Source organism: Arvicanthis niloticus, chromosome 7, assembly GCF_011762505.2.
Source record: "Arvicanthis niloticus isolate mArvNil1 chromosome 7, mArvNil1.pat.X, whole genome shotgun sequence".
NCBI lineage: Eukaryota > Metazoa > Chordata > Mammalia > Rodentia > Muridae > Arvicanthis > Arvicanthis niloticus.
In genome coordinates, this window is record NC_047664.1 from 35650129 (window position 1) to 35674369 (window position 24241).

Consider the following 24241-nt stretch of genomic DNA (forward strand, 5'->3'; position numbering starts at 1 on the left):
TCGAACTCAGAAATCCGCCTGCCTCTGCCTCCCAAGTTCTGGGATTAAAGGCCTGCGCCACCACCTCCTGGCAGCCCTTCAAGCAACACTTTTTTGGTCCCAACAAAGTTACCCTTGCTGGCTTTAATGAATTATGTAGCCTAAATCTTCAAATCTCTTCAGCTTGGCTAATGACTGCCCTGAAGCAAGCCATTGCCTTAGGGGAATAATGGTTTCCCTCATCTGTATCTTGTAGAATAGTAACTACCGAGTGTGTCCAGTAAAGCAGAGTTACAGTATCTAAAAATTAAAACATTACCAGCATTCTAGGATGCCCCTACATCATAACCCCTCAGCCTGCTTTTTTTTTTTTTTTAAGTGAAGTCTTTACATATTTGGCCATTTAAAGACTTATTTTTTCAAAATTGTTAATCTGACCATTGCTTCAGTGTCGTGTTTGAGACAGACTTGTGTGCTCTATCAGGTAGATGGGGGGGGGGGGGGGTGATTCCTTCTTCCTTACCACCCCACTAAATCCTTTGGTTGTGCCCTCATCTGAGGTGGTTAGCTGTTACCATTTTTACATAACTACTCTTGTGTAAGTCTTTGTAAACATTGAACTTAATGCTGGTGACTCAAAAAGTCGTTTTTACACAGAAACCTCCACAAAATGTAGGTTGCAGTATTTGGTTTAGATGCTTTGTTGGTATATTTTACAAATGCTACATGAAAGGAAATGGTTTACAGGTGTTCTTTTTCCCCCATATGAAGAATGTGGCAAGTAGCCATAGTTTAATCTTATATTGGGGAGGGTAGAGTTTTCTGCCAGCCAGAGCTACATAGTGAGACCCTGTCTCAAAAAAGAAAAAAAAAAAAAAAAGACAAAAAAGGAAGGTAGCCAGTAGTATGGAGATACACAATTAGGTTGTGGAGAGCTATATGGGATCTATAGCAAGTTTGAGGCTAGCCTGATCTATATTATATAACTAGTTAAGGTCAGCCAGCTAAGTAGTTATATCCTGTCTCAGAACCCCTACCACCACCACCCCAAAAGAAAATGTAACATTATTAGAAATGCTTCAGGATTTTGTTATAGATTATTTTTTTTATTGTAGATAACTTTTGGACAGTTTACTGATGATATTGTGGTAATCCCTTTTAATTTACTTGAGGGTCTCTGTCTGTCTCTCTCTCTCTCTCTCTCTCTCTCTCTCTCTCTAGCTCTCAAGTTCAGAAATATGGAATTTTAACCCATAAGTATCTTTTTTGCCTAAAATGTGTGCTCTCTCTTAGACAAATCAGGGCTCTGAAGAGTGTAGAGGAAGGAAAGTAGTCCCATGCGGTGCAGAAAGGTTGAAAGACAAGACAGTCAGTCAGTTTTAAGAGATGAGTTCAGGCCAGGTGGTACAGGCCTTTAGTCCCAACACTTGTGGGGCAAAGGTGGGTAAATCTGTGTTTCAAGGCCAGCCTCATCTACAGAGTGAGTTCCAAGACAGCCAGGGAGGGCTACACCCAAAAACCCTGTCTCAGAAAACCAAACGGTGAAGGGAGGAAGAGAGATGAGTTCAATAAAGTACTTTTGGTACTGTTGGTCAGGCCAGGAGATTGTGAAGCTGGCTTTGGATGGAGTGAGCAAGAAGACCGACCCCTCCATGAAGAACGATGCCAGCTGTTACTTTTGGGTGAGGGACTACTTTCTGATTGGAAAAGAAAGGACCCTTTTGTTCTGTCTTAATGACAGACAGTACTGTCTTTGAATACCAAACAAGATATGTATTATTGTAGAGAGGAAATGATTAGGTAGAATTATTTTTTAAAAAATTCCTTTGCCTCAAAAAAAAAAAATGCCCAAAACTTATGTAGCTTTGATTCAATGATGTTTTGAAAACATAGGCATTTATTTTCATTACTTGACATATCCATAGATCAGATTTAGTTCCTTTCTTTATTTGTTTTTGAGCGGGGTCTTTTATGGCCCCATCTGTCCTGGAACTCATTATGTAGACCAGGCTGACTTCAAACTCACAGAGAGATCCACCTGCTTCTGCTTTAGTGCAGAGGTGAAAGGGTTATGACATGACACCTCACAAGGCTAGTTCCTTTTGATATAATATAGGTTTCATATGCAAAGAGAGAGATAGGTAAACTTATTTACAGAGGAAAAAAATTGTGATTTTTGTTGCTGCTGTTGAAATCATTTTAGATTTTAAGAAATGGCAGTTGTGAACCTTAGAGCAACTTTTCCCCTAGGCCTATTAATTGCTTTTTTCTCTTTGTGGGTTTTTGGAAGTGTATTAACCTGGTCAGTTGTGTGTATATTATGCTGGAGTTGGAAGCAGGGCATCCATACATGTCAGGTTATAGTCGAGGGGAATGGGCACATAGTCCTTCCTTATGGTTTATATACTCCTATTCTTTACCTTGGCTTCTCTGGGGTTTTGACAGCAGGCCCTTTTTAGGTTTAATGTCTGTCCTGTTTTCTATTTCACTTGTTAACTGTTCTAGGAAATTTTGATTGGTCTTACTAAAGTGATAGGCTGACAGGTGCTGGACATAGTAGCTTGCTCCTGTAATCCCTTCACTGGGGAGGCAGAAGCAGGTGGATATCTGAGTTGGAAGTTATATAGAGAGACCCTGTCTCAAAACAATAAAAATGCCAGGCATGGTGGTAACTTTTAATCCCTGAGTGGGCAGCAGAAACTGGATCCCTGAGCTCAAGGCCACCAAGGTCTACAGCTGGGACTAGACAGAAAGCTTGTCTCAAAAAGCAGAAAGAAAGAAATTTTAATACTTTCTGTGGCTCTTTTTAAATCTGACAGTAAGATTGATGCCGTTTTTGTGGTCTTGGTTTAGACTTAAGATAATGATTGTGTCTTAGAATTGATAGCTGGTGGTTGAGATGGGTTTATGGTTGTAGGGTACCTGACCTATTAGCTAGCACCATATTCAGACTTTGTATAGTTAACTGACTTAACGTAATTGGTTTGGTGTTGAGGTGAGATGTGCTTGCTAACTGGGATGTTTGTGCATATAGGTCCACTCTAAACGTTTAAGAATTACTATTACTGACGGGTGGTGGTGGCGCACGCCTTTGATCCCAGCACTTGGGAGGCAGAGGCAAGTGGATTTCTGAGTTCGAGGCTAGCCTGGTCTACCGTGTGAGTTCCAGGACAGCCAAGGCTATACAGAGAAACCCTGTCTCAAAAAAAAAAAAAAAAATTTACTGTTACTGCTTGATTTCTGTCTGTCTCTTACCCCTTTCTTGTCTGGACTAAAAATTTTTTCTTGTTTCTTCTAGATTACAGTACCTATAGCCAAGCTGCAGCCCAGCAGGGGTAAGTCAGCCTTCTGCATCAATAATTTGTCTTATGGTTAATGTTTTAGAGTATGAGCCTTTTTGTAATTGGATATGTAGTAATACAATCAAAATGTTCTGTAGTCAATTCTTGTGTTTAATTCTTTTTGCAGCTACAGTGCTTACACCGCCCAGCCAACTCAAGGATATGCACAGACCACCCAGGTAATCCCAAAGACAAGGATGTGTAATTATATCTTCAGTAGAGATGTTTTAGCTGGACGCTAAAATGGTAGCTAAGAGATCTTTTTAAAAAATTGTTATACAGAGTGGAGTGGAGGTAATACCACTCTAAGCTAAAAAGCTAAGCTTTTAAAACTCAAAAGTTTTAATGTTTCACAAAGCTGAAAATGGACTTTTTAAAATTCCTAGGCTCAAAGTAAGTATCTCTTTGTGCATATTTTAAGGATATTTATGCTTAATTTACTCATAATTTTTAAAGAAAGAGCATCTTAGGATCATTGCAGATGAGAAAATGGTACCACATGGCTATTGTATAACTTGCTAGTGGTTGCACATTAACTAGTGGAGTTAGCTTTGAAAATACTGTTCCTCAGCTCTTGTCAATATGTCAATCTATGTTTAAAACCCAGGCCAGGGGCTACAGATGGCTCTTTGGGAAAGTGCTTGCCACCCAGCCTAACAACCTGAGTTTGATCCCCAAGTACCACATAGAGTCAAGGGAAAGACCTAGCTCCTAAAAATTGTCTTGTCCTCTGGCCTGTATACATATGCCATGGTACAGTCCCATCCCTCCACCGGTCAAATTAAACACTTAAAAACCTGGAGCTAGGGTACAGTGTGTGCCAGCACTGCAGAAATATTTGAGCGGAGAAATTGACCAGGAGTTGGAATATAGTTTTTTGGTAGAGCATGTGATATACTGGCTCCAGCCACCAACACCTCCTCAAAAAGCCAAGGATGAAGTTGCCTATATTACCAAGAATTATCTTAGCTGGGCCTAGTGGTGTAGCACACCTTTAATCCCAACACTAGGGGGCATAGGCAGATGGATCTCTGAATTTGGGCCAGCCTGGTTTACAAAGCAAGGTGTAGGCTGGGACTACACGGTAAGTCTCAAGAAAAAAAAAGAATTACCTCTAATTCTGGAGTGATCCGTGTAAAAAAGTAGATATTAACTGTTATGGAAACATTCTAGGACAGGGAGGAAATCATGCTTCTGGCAGGTTTTACTTTTAAATCTATAATATGAACATGTTAGTATCTGAAAGAACAGCTTGTTCCTTATCTGATTTATATATTGATGTCCAAGTTTAAAAACCATAATCTTGCTATACTAACAAGCTTTAAGAGAACATTAGCTGTTCTGATTTATTTTCTTGAAATAGAATTAATAGCTATTATTTTTATATCATACTGAAAATCTGGTTTACATATCCAGCAAGATGCTGGCTGAATCCTGGATAATACCTCTGTGCTGTCAGTTACATGGTTAACTGAGATTTTGCTTAATTGTTTTAAGAATGTTTTTGTTTCTAGGTTGACCAAAATATGAATGAACTTGTATAAAATTGACAGTTTTTAAGATAATTTGTTTTGTTTTTATGCCTTTGTTTTTGTAATTTCTTTCTTATACCAGAAAACAGTATTTTGTACTTTGATTCTCCAGTTTATGAACTAATAAATTGGGTCATTACTTGGCTAAAATACAAGATTCTTAAATGAAGCTATTGCATGAATTTGTTTGGAGCAGGCATATGGGCAACAAAGCTATGGAACCTATGGACAGCCTACTGATGTCAGCTATACCCAGGCTCAGACCACTGCCACCTACGGGCAGACTGCATATGCAACTTCTTATGGACAGCCTCCCACTGGTAAGGCCAGCCTTCAAAAGACAAGGTGGTATGTCAAGGGGATTTGCTGAAAGGCCTGTTATTTATGCTCTTAGGTATATATTCTGGTCTGTATGTTGACATCTGGGGATCTTTTATTCTGGGAAGTATTTTTTTCCTTGGTCTTAATTTTCCTTGAGTGCTATCCAATAGAATGTGGGTGGAATAAGTTCTAATAGAGGAAGAAACTAAACTTTGATACACTGTGTGTAATGCACAAAATAGAACTAATGTAAACGATTGTACTAGTGCTAAGAATGAGCCTTCTTAGACTGAGCTGCTTAAAAATCAAAGTGGTTTTCACATCTGTTTGCTTCATCTGATAGTGTGCCCTCTACTTTTTGTTTTGTGCTTTCCACAGTAGAAGGGACCAGTACAGGTTTGACTATCCTGCTCATTCTTGCATGGGAAATGCTTTCCATCTTGTCTAACCCTGTAATGTTAACCCTGAGGTGTTTTCATTTGTTTAAACCCTGAACTTTCTAACATCACACACAAAGGTGCTAATGAAAAAAACTGCTTCAGGTGCCATTTGCAGATCCATGCCCTTATAATTTGGGGAAGGTTTTACTATGAACTTTCCTTTTGTCAAGCCTTAATAGTTATTTGCCTTCTGAAAGGTATTACTCCAGCTGATTTTCCCTACTCCCTGAAGGCTAGATTGCATGATTAGTTTTATTTAAGGGAACAGACTTGCCATCCTGCATGTATATGTTTGTCTGTTTATAGCACAGGCACATTTTATTTTCTGTTTAAGTGTTACAGATTGTTTTAATACATTTTCTGTTTTAAGAGTTTTGAATTTTTTTTAATCCATAGTGTGTTTTAAACATAAATAGCATTCCAGGACATTAAAAATAGAATCTGGTCTAAGAATACATTCTATGTAATATGTTTTTTAAAATGGTAATTTTTTTCCTGTGGAATGCTGTGTGATACAACAAGAAGGTCTTAGAGATATAAAGACTTCATCTTTCAACTATCTGAACTCCTCCAAATTATGTTGGTTATAGGAAAAAATACATTTATTGTCATGGAACTTAGCTAATTTAGCTACTGTGTAGAGATGGAAGTGTTTATTAACCTAGTGCAGGTGTGGGGAGAACGGAACAAAAACCATAGATGTGAGAACAAAATGGCTTAGATGCAGCCTTTGCTATTCCTAAGCCGTTTAACACAGTCCTAAGAAAGTTTTTAAGCAGAGTAGAAGTAAGCAGTCTAGATACACATGCCTTTAATCCCAGCTCTCAGGCAGAAGTGGACATCTGGAGTTCAAGGCCACCATGGCCTTCAGAGTGAGTCCCAGGACAGTAAAGGCTACACAGAAAACCCTGTCTCAAACCCATCCACCAACCTCCAAAAAAAGAGAGGGAGAGAAAGTCAAAGTCCTGTAAGCCCAGAAATTATAGAACACTGCATGCAAGCAAAAAAAGAAAAAAGAGATGGCTTTGGTGAGTCTGGCTATGTTGCATGGTAATAAGGAGTTTGAGCACACTGGGTAATTCAAAGTTGCCCCTCATATTCATTCACTCCTGCCAACTACTTTTAAGCTATAGAATTAACCTTGGCTTACGTAGGAGCCAATAGGTAGGAAGTGGGATCAAGCATGTTTTTCTTACCACATGCTGCCTGCCTTTACACATAAAAGTCAGTGGATAAGTATCAGGGAATGGGGAGAAATACACTGTTCTTTCCTAGGAGTCTAAAGGAAGCTTCAGAAGACAGGTACTATGTATCTATATCTCACATACAGGATTCAAACAATTTTTAATCTGTGATTTCTGCTGTTCACTATACACAAACTTTCTTAGTACAATGTTTCTTACCACCATTTCCTTTGAAGAAATTATATAGATGTGCTTAGTCTCTTGTCGCTGTTCTGTTGATACTTGTTCATTTTGCTTGGCTGCTTATGTGTGTTTGTGTTACAGATTAATTAAAAGATTACCAAGTAGCCCAGTATCTGTGACTATAGAATTGTTACAACAGGCTCTCTTACTGCAGTTTAGAGATACAAGTTACTGTCTTCATCAGTTTGGTTTTTATTTAACCTCTGGGAACTTCAACTGTAGTTGAATGTGTATGGTTACCTTTAGAACTTTGCAACAAAGTTTTAAATGCTAGGGCTAAGGGTGTTGCTCAATGACAGGATGCTTCCCTGGAATGTATGGGAGGTTCTGGGTTCTCTACCAAGCACTACAAAACAGAAACACCACTTAAGATGAGCATGTCAACTCAAAATTGTTTTTAAGGCTCTTTTGTGAAATATATTTTTAATGGTTTTTAACAGTTTAGATGGGAAACTGCTGTCTTTGTATATATTTTAGAATTTCCTTTGAATGTTTGAGAAGAAAGGATTGTGTCAGTGCTACAAAAAGTACTTGAGATTCAAAAAGAGGTTGAGCTGGCTATGCTGGCAAAGCCCTAATCCTCTACTGGGAGGCAGAGGCAGTCTGGTCTCTGAGTTCAAGGCCAGCTTGAGCTACATAGCAAGTTCCAGACAATCCAGACCCTGCATCAAAGAAACAAAAAGAAGTTGAGGCAGGTCATGGTGATACCTGACTGTAATCCCAGAAATCTGACAGTTGAGAGGTGGAAGGCATTGCAAGCAAGCCTGAGCAATTTAACGATATATCTGTCTCTGTCTCTCTTTCTCTTTGTGGTACTTAAGTTTGACTAGTCCTGAATGTAAACTAAATAGTCTTGATTCAAGATATGTTTTAAATATTAAACCTTTTTTTTTTTTTTTTTTTTTTTTTTGTTAATGTTGGGGGCTTGGGGTATTGATGGGTGGGTTTTTGTTGGGAGGGTGTTTAGTTTTTATAAGACAGGGTTTCTCTGTGTAGCCTTAGCTGTCCTGGACCTCTGTAACCCACACTGGCCTCAAACTCTGAGATCTTTTTGGTTTTGTATGTTGCTTTTTTTTTTTTTTTTTTTTTTTAAACAAGATTCTCCTATGTAGCCTAGGGTTTTTTGTTTGTTTGTTTGTTTTTTAATTGTTGGGATCACAGGCATACAACCGATCAGAAAATTCTTTTTAAATTTTGTGAGAATTGGATTTGTCTTTGAATCCTGGCGTCTGCAGGAGACAGGGTCTCTCTGTGTAGCCCTGGCTGTCCTGGAACTCACTCTGTAGATCAGGCTGGCCTCGAACTCAGAAATCCACCTGCCTCTGCCTCCCAAGTGCTGGGATTAAAGGCATGTGCCACCACTGCCCAGCTGAGCTAAGCTTTTTCAGTGCCTGTTGATTGTAAGAAAGGCAAAGAGCCCAGTACTGGGGAAAGTTATCATACTTTGTCTTTTACCTTCATTTCTGGAACATTTTATTTCCTGTTTTGAGAGGTTTTATTTTTTAGTTAGCTGGGAAGAAAATGTGTCTGTCTTTTATTCAGTTTATTCATCGGGGCAGAAAGAAACCTGTTTTCTGTGGCAACTTTGTTTTTGAAAGATTTGTTTATTTTATGTATATGAGTACACTGTCACTGTCCTCAGACACACCAGAAGACGGCATCAAGTCCCTTTACAGATGGTTGTGAGCCACCATGTGGTTGCTGAAAATTGAACTCAGGACCTCTAGAAAAGCAGTCCATGCTCTTAACCACTGAGCCATCTCTCCAGCCCTGTGATTTTTGCTTTTTAAATAGAATATTCTTTCTTGAGGTAGGGAATATAGCTTAGTTGATAGAGTGCTTGCCTAGCCTAGCATTCATGGAGTCCTGCACCACACAAAACAGGTATGGTGTGCTGTCAGTATTCCCAAGGCTAGAGACTTGAAGCAGGAATCAAAAGTTGAAGGTTATCTTCTACTACCTAAGGAATTGAGGCCAGCCTAGGCTACATGAGACCCATGTCAAAAACAACAATGAGCAACACTTCACCTTTTTCATGAGTATATTTTGAAAACAAAAACAGTGCTTTAGACTTTAAATATTTTGGGGTTAGTGAGATGGCTCAGAAGATAAATGCACTTGATTGCCAAACTTGATAACCAGAACCCATGTAGTGGAAAGAGAAACAACTCCCACAACTTGCCCTATGTTTCCACACACATGCTATGATGAGCTCCCATATGCGCACACTTAATGCTAAATAAATAAATAAGTGTAATAAAGATAATTTAAACACTCCTTTGTTGCTACTTTTCCTGCAAGAAGAATATAGGAATTCAATTTTGTGATGCCTTATAAAGTTGGGCAGTTTACAAGTTGTTTTGTTAATAAATGCAAAGGTATCACTCTGCCAGAGAGATGAGAGAATCTGATCCAGTGCTCTTTTGTTGTAGGTTATACCACTCCAACTGCCCCCCAGGCATACAGCCAGCCTGTCCAAGGATACGGCACTGGTGCTTATGACACCACCACTGCTACAGTCACGACAACGCAGGCCTCTTACGCAGCTCAGTCTGCATATGGCACCCAGCCTGCCTACCCAGCCTATGGCCAGCAGCCAGCAGCCACCGCACCTACAAGGTAAGGTCATAGTTGTTGATCCCTCTGCTGCATCAACCTTTTTTTTTTTTTTTTTTTTAAGGAAAGGGTAGTTCTGTACATTTGGACCATTTGTGACTTACGTAGCTCTTCACATTCACTAGGTAGTGACTGTTGTCACAGTGTTTCCAGAGTGCTGAGGCACAGCATACAGCTGTTCTGATGAGCAGACGGTGCTGTCGAGGGCCAGAAATGAAGAATGTCATTTGCTTGGTTTCAGAACCTACTTTTTGGGGAAGGAGGAAGCTGTTTTGCTTCTTTAAACTCAAGAAAACTGAGTGTATGTTTTCCCGAATTGTTTAACTACCAATAGAATTATACTTTTGAGTACTTAATCTTTGGCTTAATGATCCTGTAAATTGTTAACCACTCTCCTTTAGGAAATATGTGGTAGTTGATAGTAGGTGGTATAACAGTTACACTTGAGTCAAGAAGTACTGGATGTCCCAATTTTGTCAGTAAAGGATATTTTCATACTTGGGAAGGTCAAGGGTTACTGCTTCAGTTAAAGGAGTTAGCAAGGTTTTCTCAATATTATGTAGTGGTTTGGTAATCAAAAATCATAGACAAATAAATTCATAGCTGGGTACCCAGTTATGTGGTAAATATTAAAAGTCCAATAAAGTTCTTACTCCGTGACTGGGTAGTTGATAAGTGACATATATTATTACTTAACAGAAGATTTCAGGTCTTTACTTTAGACAATGCACTTAGGTGGCTTCTGCATACAGTCTTGAAGGAACACAGGATTCTGATTTGAAAGAAGACTATAGGGAATAAACCAGAGATCACCTTGTAACCTAGACTTTTTATCTGCTATAGAGGTAAGAAATTAGCTCTGGCAAACACTCTCAAATTACTTGTAAAGTGCAGTGAGTAATCAGAGCCACTTGTAGTTACTATCCAGTAAACAGCCTGTACAGTAGTTCTGTTTAACTGGCTGGTGCCTAGAAGGCCCCACTCTAGTTGAGTTAGGTACTGGAGAATTTTATTAGATATACAGACTTGCATGTGATGCTCCCATGCAGTGGTGTGTATCTAAGCCACAGATCTTCATCATGTGTAAGTTGGCTTTTCATAAGTCACTGATTTATGTCACCTTTACCTCCATCTTAGTTTTCTGAGCTGACTATACCGGTTATAATTTTATAACCTGTTTCATCTCGGTGAAGAAACAGTATTTCTACATCTGCTTAAGTCCACCTGCTGATTGGGGCTTTGCTTGAAGTAGTCCTAGCTTAACTCTGCCACTGCCTTCCTCTAAATTGTTTGGGCCACGAGGAAGTGGGATTCCTGAGTTATTTCTGTGAAGTTGGGATTTTTATCATTTAATGAGGGTATTTGCTAGGTAGTCTGAGCATGGGGTGGGAGCATCCACATCCCCATCTTGTGGAGACTGTTGTATAGCAGGGTTAAGTTAATTTCCAGCAGGCCAAGATAGGCAGTGTGTCTTCTTGTCTGTTCCTAATAAATGAGTGAACCCTCAGATACCAACATGTATAAATCAGTGACCTTAAAATTACTCTAAACTTGAATTTGCGTTTTTGCCAAATTTCTTGTCTTCAGAAGTTCGCTTTTTTAAAAAGTGTTTTTTCCTCCCTCCTTCCAGTACTTGTTCATATTGGCAACACAAGCTGATGAAATCCCTTAATGGTTGTTAATACAGAACAAATTTAAAAAAAAAATTGCTAACTCCCTTAGTGTTTTCTTCCAGCAAATACTAATAGATGATACTGGGTTTCATTTACTTTATTTTCAAGCTTGGTTTTTAACATTTCATGTTGCTCAAAGAACTGTAGGGTTTTTAACTAGGGGTTGTGTGGGTTGTTAAAACTAAGTCTTACTATTTTATTTCTCCTTTTAGACCACAGGATGGTAACAAGCCTGCTGAGACTAGTCAACCTCAATCTAGCACAGGGGGTTATAACCAGCCCAGCCTAGGATATGGACAGAGTAACTACAGTTATCCCCAGGTACCTGGGAGCTACCCAATGCAGCCAGTCACCGCACCTCCATCTTACCCTCCTACCAGGTCAGTCTCATCTGTGTGGCCGGTGAGTTAGTGATAATAAGACAGGTGTTGTCTTTTCAGGCTGTTGACTTGCTACAATTGGCTTTCTTTGGTCAGATCTGTTTTCTCACTCCCTTGCCCATAGTTGACCACAAACCTAAGTTACTATTCAGACCTCAGCCTTAGATTCCCATAGCAGTGCCTGGGATTTAGCTAATGACTGTTTTCTAAATTCTGACCCCAAAACTTCAGTTTTGGTCTTATAATTAACTTAAAAGTATGAGAAACGGAAATGTGTGGAACCATCTACAAAGAACCATAGCAGTTATCTTCTCAAACAAGGGCACCATGGGTAGGGTTAAGGACAAGACTGCCTTTCTACTACTGTTTGCAGTGCTGGGGAAGGAATCTGGGGTCTTGTTTAGTGCTGGGAAGGTACTTTACATCTGAAGTACTCCACCTCAAGTTTTTTTGTCCTTCATTTTCTTCCTTAACCATTGTAGCTACAATGTCCAATTTTAGTTTCTTTAAGGAAAACTGCAAGTTTTCTAACTTGTGTCTCATTTGAAGTAAGTTTCAAATGAATTGACAGAACTGTTTTAAAAGGTTAGTTTAATTGGCTAAAATATAAAATAGTTCTGTTTGTATCTGTCTTCGTCAGGGGTTTGTATTCCTGCACACACACACACACACACACACACACACACACACACACACACAAACATCATGACCAAAAAAAGCAAGTTGGGGAGGAAAGGGTTTATTCAGCTTCCACTTCCACATTGCTGGTCATCACCAAAGGAAGTCAGGACAGGAACTTGGAGGCAGGAGCAGATGCAGAGGCTGTGGAAGGGTGCTGCTTACTGGCTTGCTTCCCCTAGCTTGCTCAGCTTAATTAAGAAAATGCCTTACAGCTGGATCTCATAGAGGCATTTCCTCAAGGGAGGCTCCTTTCTCTGATAACTCCAGCTGTGTTACATAAACCAGCCAGTACAGTATCCATTTCATAGGTTGACACTTGCATACAACTAGGAACAGAGGTGGGCGTGGTTTATGACTGCCCCCTTGTAGAGCAGGTCCATACCTGTTGGGTGGAACAGTTGCTGTGGCATGATGAACTGGTGCACATAGGTGGGATCTTTCTTTAAGATTATTTTATTTATATGAATGCACTGTAGCTGTCTTCAGACACACCAGAAGAGAGAATACAGGTTGTGGGCCACCATGTGGTTGCTGGGAATTGAAGCCAGGACCTCTGGAAGAGTCAGTGCTCTTAACCACTGAGCCATCTCTCCAGCCCGTAGACTGAGCCTTGACAAATGTGGAGAGGTGTGACAAATACTTAGTTTAGTTGAACATATTTATGGTTCATTGAGAGTCCTGTCTTCCTCCACACTCCCCTCCATCCCTCCCAGCCAGGGTTATTCTGTGTAGTTCTGATTGTCCTAAAACTCAGTCTAGACCAGGCTGGCCTTGAACTCAGATCTGTCTACCTCCTGGGAGACAGAGTACTAGGATTAAACCCTTGCCCTGCCACTACACCCAGCTACAAGTCTTTTAAGGTTTATTAGTAGTATATGGAGGTACATAGATTACCTGCTGGGTAGTTTCACAAAGACCTAACACCTTTTACACGGCACCCTGAGGTCTCTTACTAGTCTTGTCTTTATCCTAGATTTATAAGGATCAAATTGTTAGAAAGGTTGAAACTATAGCAAAGCAATTTTGAGTCTGAAAAAAATGGGGATTTTCGAAGTGGCATACTTAATACTCTCATGGTCACACTCTGTTACCAAGCAGGCATTCCTCAGAAAGTAATAGTAATCACTCAACTTACTAGATGGCTGGAGTAGAACACTTGCCTAGTGTGCGAGACTCTTAAGTTGGAGCCTCAGAACTACAAACAGAAAGTAGAGCATTCTGAGAACTAGATACATCACCCGACTCCTCTTCCTCCTCACGTTCAGTGTATTTTCACTTCATTAGTCATCTCTAAGTGCATACACATAGTCTGCCCTTCTGGGTTGTATTTGTCTTAAATATAGTTGAAAAACATTTTAAATGGGAGCTCTGAACCACAACTCAGTGTGCACATGGGTTATTTTCATTTTCTCTCTTACATTTAAAGCTTTATTATTGAAAATCTAAAAATGTTGCCTTAGCCAGACAGTGGTGCACACCTGTAATCCAGCACACAGGAAACTAAGAGTTGTATGCAGGTGGAAGGTCAGCCTGGGCTACACGTAGTGAGACCCTTTCTTTTCTTTTTTTTTTTTTTCTTTTTTGTTTTTGTTTTTGTTTTTGTTTTTGTTTTTGTTTTTGTTTTTTGTTTTTGTTTGTTTGTTTTGTTTTGTTTTTTGTTTTTGTTGTTGTTGTTTGTTTTGTTTTGTTTTTTTTTTTGTTTTTTCAAGACAGGGTTTCTCTGTATAGCCTTGGCTGTCCTGGAACTCACTCTGTAGACCAGGCTGGCCTCGAACTCAGAAATCCGCCTGCCTCTGCCTCCCAAGTGCTGGGATTAAAGGCGTGCACCACCACCGCCCGGCGGTGAGACCCTTTCAATGAAAGTAAAAAGAAAGTAATTGTTAGGATGCCTGTGAATGTCTTGTATTTGGGGTCTTGACAGAGATAACATGTTTTTTTTCTCCTTCCTGAAGATTTTGTTTTTTTCTTTCAGCTACTCCTCTTCACAGCCGACTAGTTACGATCAGAGCAGTTACTCTCAGCAGAACACCTATGGGCAGCCGAGCAGCTATGGACAGCAGAGTAGCTATGGTCAACAAAGCAGCTATGGGCAGCAGCCTCCCACTAGTTACCCCCCTCAGACTGGATCCTACAGCCAGGCTCCAAGTCAATATAGCCAACAGAGCAGCAGCTACGGGCAGCAGAGTGAGTTGCTAAGAGAGAAAAACTAAGTATGAATGGTTTTGCTTGGAGTTTCTGAGAATGGGGAATGCTTTGCTTCTGGAGTCTAGGGTGAGCTATAACATCCTGCATGGTAGTCTGAATGTGCGAGTAGGGGCTCTGCAGTGAGTAGGGCTGGCATTCTTTTAAGACCTGCCTTAAACATTAAGAGACAGTGGGGAGGTAGCTATAGAGGATTACTGCATTTTGATAGAAAAGTAAAAACTATGTTTGATATTGTGTAAATTCATAAGCAAAGGGAGTAAGTTCTGCTTACAGACTACTATAATGAGCGTGCCCCTCACACCCAGTGCTTATTGTCTTATGTTTGGAAAAGTAACTCAAAACCCAAAGTACCTCATTCACTGTTTAATTGCTGCCTCAGTTGTTGCACTTTTAAAATTGGATTTCATCAGCCAGGCATGGTAGCGCAGAGTCTGCAGTGAGATCCTGACTCTAAAAGGGGGGTGGGTTTGTTTTGTTTTATTTTTTTGACTGGGATGACTAATGGCTACTTACTGTAATTCAGCCCTTGTATGTCACAGCCCTGGGTAACCTGGCTCTGCTTTTGGTGTTGAGGTAGTACAGAGAAGCTGCTTTTGGAGACATTTGAAGCACAGAAACTTAGAAATATATTTTTTCCAGAAGAAAAGTCCTTTGAAAGTGGTTTTATAGCCTGGCCATAGAAGGCTGTTTTTAGTCTTGGTGAACCAATAGTCATTAAAGAGCTTCTGATAGAAATACTTTTAGCATAGTACTTACGTAGTTGCTTGTAGTTGAGAGTTCCATGAGTCCAAGAGAAAGGATGTCAGGCAGTAGTGTAAATGCTGGTCCATGGCTTACAGATGTGACTCTTTCCTCAGGTTCATTCCGACAGGACCACCCCAGTAGCATGGGTGTTTATGGGCAGGAGTCTGGAGGATTTTCCGGACCAGGAGAGAACCGGAGCTTGAGTGGCCCTGATAACCGGGGCAGGGGAAGAGGGGGATTTGATCGTGGAGGCATGAGCAGAGGTGGGCGGGGAGGAGGACGCGGTGGAATGGGGTAAGAGCAAAACCTTTTCTCCTTTTACCTAATTTTGTTTCATCCATAGGATTTTCAATGGAAAGAAGGGACTGAAAGACATAAGAAATTTATTCCACATTTCCATGGACAATCTATTGAGGTCAAGCTATCTGCTAAAACATGGAAATGTCATTTAAGTGGCAGTTTGCTTTTTTTCTCTGCCAGTAACTGTTGTTGGGCTGGGGTGAACAAAGAATGGCTTTGAAACTAGAGCTTTCAGTCCCCTTCATGGTTTTCAGAGGTGAGAGCCTCTTTGGGTAATAGATTTGGGATGGAACACACACAACCCTTCTAATAACCCTAGGTTCTAACTAATGTCCTGATCGGTTGTCTTGAAATACCTGGTGTATGTACTGCAGAAAAAGAATGCAGCTGTTTTCCAATGTTTGTACCCAGAATTGTTGAACATGATGAAGATTGACTGGCCCCATAACCCTTAAACCACGGCCTGAGGTGCCCTGATGTGTAGTTAAGTTGGAGCAGAGAACAATCTTAATAATTTTCTTACAGAGTAATGTATATGAATATAACATCACTCTCTATTGGAGATTTTAAAAGTCTAAATTGGTTTGACCATTGTGATTGATGGCACAATCTGGTTTAGAAAGCTGTTTTAGATCAGTACCATGACCCTGCTGCCTCTGCCTCCCCTCCCTCTCTCCTTCCCTCCCTCTTCCCTGTCTGGTGTTTATACTTTGATGAAGGTGAAGTATGAGGTGGTTAACATAATCAGATGTAGTTAATGTGTGTGTTCTGTCCCTGAATAAACTAGTAAAACAAAGTTATGCAGAATGTTGTAGTGACTATAAATTTGATTAACTATTGAAGAAAACCTAGCAATTCTTTTTTATAGAACAAACTTGAAAACAGATTTAATTGATTAATTCATTTATTAGTAAATTTCTGTACTATTGAAAGAGAATTAATGTTTTTTATTCTGCATAACTTTAATAAAGTCTTCAGTGAAATCTTTATTGGAAAAAATCTTTTTATAAAAAATACACACAAATTTTTATGAATCATTTTTTGACAATGTAAAATTGGTCTTCTGATTTGGAGAATATCATTCCATTATAAAGGTTTCACGTCTTTATGGGTGTGTTAAAATAGACATAGACACTTGAAATGACTATCATCACGTCTCAAATCACCTAGGATTTTTAGTGTTTTCCAATTGCAAAAGCAATTTGAAGTTTATTCGTCTTAATACTCCAGAAGTGATGATTCTACTGACTTTGTTAGACTGCTATTAGAGGGGCCCATCTCTGTGGATGAGAAGTCTCTCCTGGAGCCAGAGAAGAGACCATGGCCTACCCCATAGGATTTTAACAGAACTGTGAAGCAGTCTGTTGGATCCTGTGAGGACAGGACACTGGGCAGTTCCCTTTCCCTTTTTTTATTGTGGTGTGGTGATGGTTTTCAGTGTCTGCTACAGGTAAGGCGCTCAATGTTGTTAACATGCCCTTTTTCATTGCCTCAGTATTTTGATATTTTTCATTGGCTGTTAAACGTGGAAACTTTTTAACATGCTTTGTCGCATTTATATGCTACAGGTTACAAAGTGAGAGCCTTGTATACACTTCAATACTTAAAAAGTACCCGTACTCAGTACTCAGCCGGCAGCATAATGAAAAGTGGGACTAGACACGGTGTCCATATGGAGAGGAAAAATATACATAGAATATTTTAAACAAAATGTATTCATTGTATAAATGGAATCCTTCTGTAACTTTGGTAACTGCATACTTGTTGTTTGGTAATGAACCAGAGGAGGTATAATACTCTAGAATTGTGTAACATTAAAGTGTAAACTTTGTGTTTAAAGACAGAGAACATTTTATGGTGTGTACTTTTAAAAAGGAAGTAAAGCTGCATGCAACAGCTTGAAATGTATATTTAGGTATTAAAGGTGCAATACTGGTTAAGAAACCTCAAGTCTTCCTACTGGGGAGCTGCCTTTATTTACTACTTGAAAATACTGCCTTCCCCCCCCTCCCTCCTCAAAAAAGGCCACAATATATATTCCCTCTCCTCTATGTATAGTATGTATATTGCCGTAGTCTTAACTGGTATGTCTATAAAGTTGCACCCCCAGTCCGCTGAGCCTTGGTACTTACTGTAAATTCTGCTTTCACAGTAACTATTAAATCCATTAGGGCCCTGGACTGTATGGCTTTATGCTGAAGATTGGCTGGATGCGTCCTCTGATGCGTGTTATAGACATTTAATGTGGTTGTCTCCTGCTTTATTATACAGTGACTTGTTAGGAAGCCTAAGGCCTCATTTGGCTCTCCCTTGGGAGAGGTTGAGGGTGCACCTTTATGAACATGGAAAGTTCATCACAGCAATTGTCTCTGCCTTCTCGTTTCTACACCAAGTTCACCTGGTGTTTCAGCTGATTGGGGTGGATGTTTGGGATCTAGGGGTTGTTTTTTTTTCTTCCTTAATTTGCCAAGTATTGCACTATTAATACCAGCCCCTGACATGAAAGAAACCAACCACACTGGTGTGTACAATCAGACAAGCAAGGTTGTATATTAAGGAAATTTGAGCAAGCTGCCCTGAAGAAAGGCATAGTGACAAGATGAGAGAGATGCATTGTTTGGAGATGTGTTTAGCCAGTGCCCTTCTTCCCCACGAGCCCTGCCAAGGCTCAGAGCGGTACTGGCTTTTAAAGGGAAAGGCCTTCATTTCTTCGTTTATCCCCCCAGCAGCGCTGGAGAGCGAGGTGGCTTCAATAAGCCTGGTGGTAAGTTTTTGAGTATTACCATGGATAGTGTTTAAAAAAAAAATGCAGTCAGTTTTTCTAGAAAACTATATAATTTTTTACTAGTTTCATAAGTGGTTTAAAAATGATCTATACAAAAGAGACTAATGGGTACTGCCGGCATTGTCTTAGGGGTAATAAGGTTAATTAACCTATGGTTACAAAACAAAGGGTAACTTCAAGTATTGAGCAACTGCTTCTATAATATGGGGGAGAGTACAGCTTTAATTTGGTTTATGTGGAGGAAAGGTTTTGAATTTAATTTAACACTAATTTGGCACATGAAGCATTGAAAGTGTATTTGGTTAATGGTTTAGAAACAAACGAGCAAAGGGAAAAAAAAAAAAAAACCCTAGCAAACTTCACAAACGCTAAAGGGCCACTGCTCCATCTTAGCAGTGCGGGTCATTTTGAATTAATGAGTCCCCATCAAATGGTGGTGTAGTAGATAGCTGTGTGTGTTTGTAAGGTTTGTAGCTTGCAAGGCTTGCACTAATAATATTTTATATGATCTTTCCTGGTTGGCAGGACCCATGGATGAAGGACCAGATCTTGATCTAGGTAACTTCAAGTTCTTGAACTTTACACTGTGCTGTTTTGACTAAATGCCATAGAAGCAGGAGTTCAGCAGCTTAGCAGACTTACCAGTACACTGACCCATTTTTGGCAAAGACACTTTGGGACTTCCTTTAAATTGTTTTAAAGTAACCAAAAAGCTTCATCTTAGTATCAGTTTAATGGGTGGTTGGTGCTCTTGCCTTTGTGATGAACTGTTTGATGATAATGTCCAGTTGGTTAAGAAGCCCCTATTATTATTTAGGCCTGATGGGATACGTCTGTGAGGTTGAAAAAGAGGAATAGGAGTTTGAGGCCAGCCTATCTCCAAAGAAGAAGCCACTATTAATTCAGGGCAGTAATTCTGTTTTATCCAATTTTCTCTGGAAGGCCTTCCTATAGATCCCGATGAAGACTCTGACAACAGTGCAATTTATGTGCAAGGATTAAATGACAATGTGACCCTGGATGATCTGGCAGACTTCTTTAAGCAGTGTGGGGTTGTCAAGGTGAGTGGTAATGATGAAGTGATCTAACAGACTGAGCCCACAGAACATATTTGAGGTGCTTGGACGGTGCTGAGAATTGTGCCTTGACTACTTTGTTGACATCTTATGTTTACTCCTTAAAACACTAACTCAAGACCCTGTGTCTTGAGGGCTGGAAGATAGATAGCCCAGTGATGGAGCACTTGCCTAGTATGCATAAGGGTATTAAGGCTACAAAAATAAATAACTCCCCCTTTGTTAGTTGGGTTGTTTTTGTTGTTTATTTTTTGAGACAACATCTCATGCATTCTGGCTTGACTCACTGTAAAGCAGAGGATTACCTGATACACATACACACACTCGAGCTCCCAAACGCTCAGTTTACAGTCTCGTTCTACCACACCCAACCTTAGCCAGTTTTTGTAGATGAAAACTGCTAAGCAGCTGATGATTCTGTTACTAAGTCTGCTATTCTCTTTATAAATAAACTGGTCTTTTTAATATTCCCCTGAATGCTTAATAACTTGGAAACTTTTTTCCAAATTATCACTTGTTTTAAATGCTTACAAAGCCACTAAAATACATTATGTAATGTAGAGAGAGGGGCATTTAAATCCTTATAGATTTATTTCCCAGCATAAGGGCTGAGGCTTTGCCAGGGTTGGTGGTGTATGCCTTTGATGCCAACAGTGAGGGAGGGAATGAAAAGGGAAAGAAGTGCAGCTTGAGGAGTTTTGCTTGAGAAAGGGTCTCATTATGTAGCTCTAGCTGGCTTGGAACTTAGAGATCACCTGCTTCTTTGTTCTGCTTCTGCATATTGGTACCACACCTGGCTATTCTTGGTTTGATAACATATCTGTTGTTGCCTTGTTTTCTTTTTTCCTGTTTACAGGCCTGTTGTGACATTTTGTTGAAAACTTTACCTGAGTCTCTATACCCAGGAAGTCTGGTTCTTCTGCTTTTTCTCTTTATAATTATTATTTTTTTAATTCCATATGTTTGTGTGAACATGTGGGAGGTTCTGTACATGATCCACAGAAGGGTCCAGGCATGATTCAGAGTATCTCTGGAGGTCAGAGGGCAACTTGTGAGAATCTGGTCTTCCCCAGAGTGGGATCCATGCATTGGTGTACGTGGCAGGTGTCTGACCAAGCCTCTTTGCAAACCTCCTGTCCACCCTTTGCAATACAGGTTAACAGAGTCTATAATGCAATTTGAGAATAAATAATATTTTCTGATATTAAAGCCTTAAAGGTGTACAGTTGACTTATGTTTAGATGTCTCTGAGTTTATTTCTGTACCACATGGGTGTAGGTACCCAAGAAGACCAGAAAAGGCTGTCAGATGTCATGAAGCTGGAGCTTGTTGTAAAGTCTGACCTCAGTCCTCTGCTAGAATACCAAGTGTTCTATAAGATTTTTCTCTGCCTGTTTGTGTATACACACAATTCACCATATGCTATTAAATGATTTTCTGTAGCCTTACCCACTCTGGGGGAAAGAGAAACCCCAAATTCCTATGCTTGTATTTTATATTTAAGATGTTGAGCCGGGCGGTGGTGGCGCATACCTTTAATCCCAGCACTTGGGAGGCAGAGGCAGGTGGATTTCTGAGTTCGAGGCCAGCCTGGTCTACCGAGTGAGTTCCAGGACAGCCAGGGCTACACAGAGAAACCCTGTCTCGAAAAACCAAAAAAAAAAAAAAAACTGATATTGCCTGGGTATGGTGTACATGCCTTTAATCCCAGTACTCAGGAGACAGAGGCAAGTAGATCTCTGAGTTGAGGGCAGCCTGGTCTATATAAAAAGAAAGTTCCAGGACAAGTCAGGGCCGCACAGGGAAATCCTTGGAGGGGGCGGGTGATTGTTTTTGTTCAGTTTACAACATTTAGAAAAAGTGTATCTTCATGCATATATGGACATCAAGGAACAACTTGCAAATCATTCAGTTCCACTATGTTGGAGCTGGAACTCAGGTTGCAGGCTTGGCAACATGTACCCTTATCTGCTGGGCCATTTTGTTAGCTTCTTTGTGTTTTAGCAAGGCCTTGTAACGTAGGCTGACCTTAAATTTACTCTCTTCTCATCATGGCCTTGAACTAAAATTACTCTTTCTGCTTCTACATCCAAATTCTGGGTTCTGTGCTTGAGTTACCATTTCCTTCCTGCTGGGGATTCAGATTTAAGTCATTTATTCTGTATATAGTGCTCTGCCTACATGCCTGCCTGCAGATCAGAAGAGAGCTGCAGATCTCATTGTAGATGGTTATGAGCCTTCATGTGGTTGCTGGGAATTGAACTTGAGACCTCTGGAAAAGGAACCAGTACTCTTAACTTCTGATCTGTTTCTCCAGCCCTTGCTTGGTTTTTTAAGACAGGATTTCTCTCTGTGGCCCTACTATCTTGAAACTCAGATTCTCCTTGCCTCTACCTTCTGAGTGCTGGGATTAAAAATATGTCCCAACATCACCCAGCCATTTGCTTTTACTTTGTTTCATTTTGGGGTGTGTGCGTAGAGGTGAGATGAGAGAGAGAGAGACAGACTCATGCGTGCACATACAATTCTAGTATCAATTTGGAGTATACTCTGGTTAAGTCAGAATTTGCCATCAGGTGCTTTTTTGTTTACCTGTTTTTTAATAAAGATTTGTGGGACTGGAGAGGTTGCATAGGCGTTAAGGGCATTGGTTGCTTTTTCAAAGGACTTGGATTCAGTTCCCAGTACTACATGACAGCTCACAATTGTCAGTAACTCAAGTTCCAAGAGATCCAACACATAATGGTGTTTAGACACACATGTTGGCAGAATGCTTGTTAACAAAAAATTAATAGAGATTTTAAAGATGCATGTCCTCATTCATATGGGGCCGGATAGATGGTTCAACAGTTATAAAACACTTGCTCTTCTCAAGGACCCAAGTTCGGGTCTCAGTACAACTTTCTACAACTGCATTTCTGAGGAATCTGATGCCCTCCTCTGGCTTCTGTTGATAATTGCATACATGTGCACATACATGCATACAAGCATTCATAAACACAAAAGTATTTCTTAAAAAGGTATTTTTCTTGGCGGTTATGTTGGCTCATCCATTGAGCACTGTTCTTTCATTAGTCCTGAGTTCAAGTCCCAGCACCCTTTGGTGGCTCCACAACTGTCTGTAATTGTAGTCTTATGGGACCAGATGACCCTCTTGTGTACAAATATATGTACTTGCAGATAAAACATCCACATACATAAATATTTTTAAAAGGTATTTTCTTATTTGTATGACTAAATTGCCATATTCTTTCCTGTCATAATTTTTTAATGCTATTGATTGATAGATACATGTATAATTTTAGGTTTTTTGAGATGGTAGTTCACTCCCTGTGGCCCAGTCAGTCCTGGAACCAGTGATGATCTTCTACCTCACCCTTCTGAGTGCTGGCATTCCAGGCATGAGCAAGTCTGCCCAGCTTGCCTCCATGTAGTAGGGCTGGAGAGGTGGCTCAGTGGTGAAGAGCACTTGCTGCTCTTTATGGTAGCCCACAGTGGTGACTCAAGTTCCAGGGGATCAGGCATCTTGATCTCTGAAGGTTCTTAAACAGTCCCATAGTTTTTTTGTTTTTAAGTCTTAATGCTCAATAAGATAAGTGTTGCACCAAGCTTAACAACAGTATTATTTTATGGCTATGAGCATTTTGGTCACTTTTTTACAATACTTTTGAGCCCTAGAAAGAGCGCTCAACTATGACTAGATACACACATAAGCCTGTACAGAGTGGACATTGTCCACGTGCATGCTTGTTGGACAGTGTGGTTTCTAAATTCAGGCCAACTACAAACAAGCCATCTTTCCAACTCTTGGAGGGAATCAAGAGTTTGTGTAGTGTATTCACAGCCGAAGGAAGGGAAGGAAGGGGCTTTTTGTTTTGTTTTGATTTGGGTTTTTGTTTTTCTATTCTGTTTTTAGAGAGATGGGATCAGACTCTGATCCTGGTCATGCTAGACATGTGCTTTTGCAGTCAAGTGCATCCCTGGGGGGACTTTGTCTAGAAGAGTTATGGCTCCTACCTTGACGTGGGTGTCTCTTTGGGTGCATAATGTGGGACTACTGCGCTGGGACCAAGACCAGGAATGGGGCCTACGTGGCTTCCTTTTGATTCTTTAATGAACATGTCTGAGGTGTGAAGTTTACCTAAATACCTATTTGTTGTAGAAGCTGAGGGAACTAAGTCACTCACAGTTCTGATCATATCCTGAGGAAGACTTGACCTTTAATAAACTGTGGCATGAGACTGCCATTTGGGGGATTCTCACTGTATTGGCCTTGCTTGGCCTAGGGATAGATCTCCCTTTTAAAGCATTGGGATAAAGGCATGGACCACCACACTCTGTGACTGACTGCCTTTTGACAGTTGGGGTACTTGGGAACTGCTGTAAACTTAATCACATGTTAGAGTCACATCTTAATTGTTGCTTTATGTGTAGATGAACAAGAGAACTGGACAACCCATGATCCATATCTACCTGGATAAGGAAACAGGAAAACCTAAAGGTGACGCCACAGTGTCCTATGAAGATCCACCAACTGCCAAGGCTGCTGTGGAATGGTTTGATGGTAGGATGTGTTCTTTGTCACCCGGAATTGGCTCGCTCAGATACGTTTAAGAAAGAACTTAGTGCAGTTTCAGGTGTCACCTTCCAAGAAAGAATCATGCTAAAACACCATTTCTCTGGAGTCTAGAAACAGGAGGCATGTACTATCCCTTTTCCTGATGAAGGTGGGGGAGTTTGA

General features: G+C 40.2%; 1 protein-coding gene across 12 annotated transcripts in view; it reads left to right on the forward strand.

The window, feature by feature from the left end:
- The window catches only part of Ewsr1 (EWS RNA binding protein 1), a 28929-nt gene that overhangs the window by 1973 nt on the left and 2715 nt on the right, over positions 1–24241 (forward strand). Inside the window, exons 2-13 of one of the 12 annotated variants that reach the window (XM_076938189.1) lie at positions 3278–3314; positions 3448–3499; positions 5046–5172; positions 5552–5569; positions 9473–9659; positions 11542–11709; positions 14363–14574; positions 15453–15633; positions 18366–18403; positions 18950–18982; positions 19367–19485; positions 23935–24064. In XM_076938189.1, coding sequence (XP_076794304.1) covers positions 3278–3314; positions 3448–3499; positions 5046–5172; positions 5552–5569; positions 9473–9659; positions 11542–11709; positions 14363–14574; positions 15453–15633; positions 18366–18403; positions 18950–18982; positions 19367–19485; positions 23935–24064 — 1302 coding nt within the window. Of the gene's footprint in view, positions 1–3277; positions 3315–3447; positions 3500–5045; positions 5173–5551; positions 5570–9472; positions 9660–11541; positions 11710–14362; positions 14575–15452; positions 15638–17207; positions 18508–18949; positions 18983–19366; positions 19486–23934; positions 24065–24241 lie in introns of those variants that run through there. The other 11 variants (XM_076938190.1, XM_034508634.2, XM_034508635.2 and 8 more) reach the window with 11 other exon arrangements.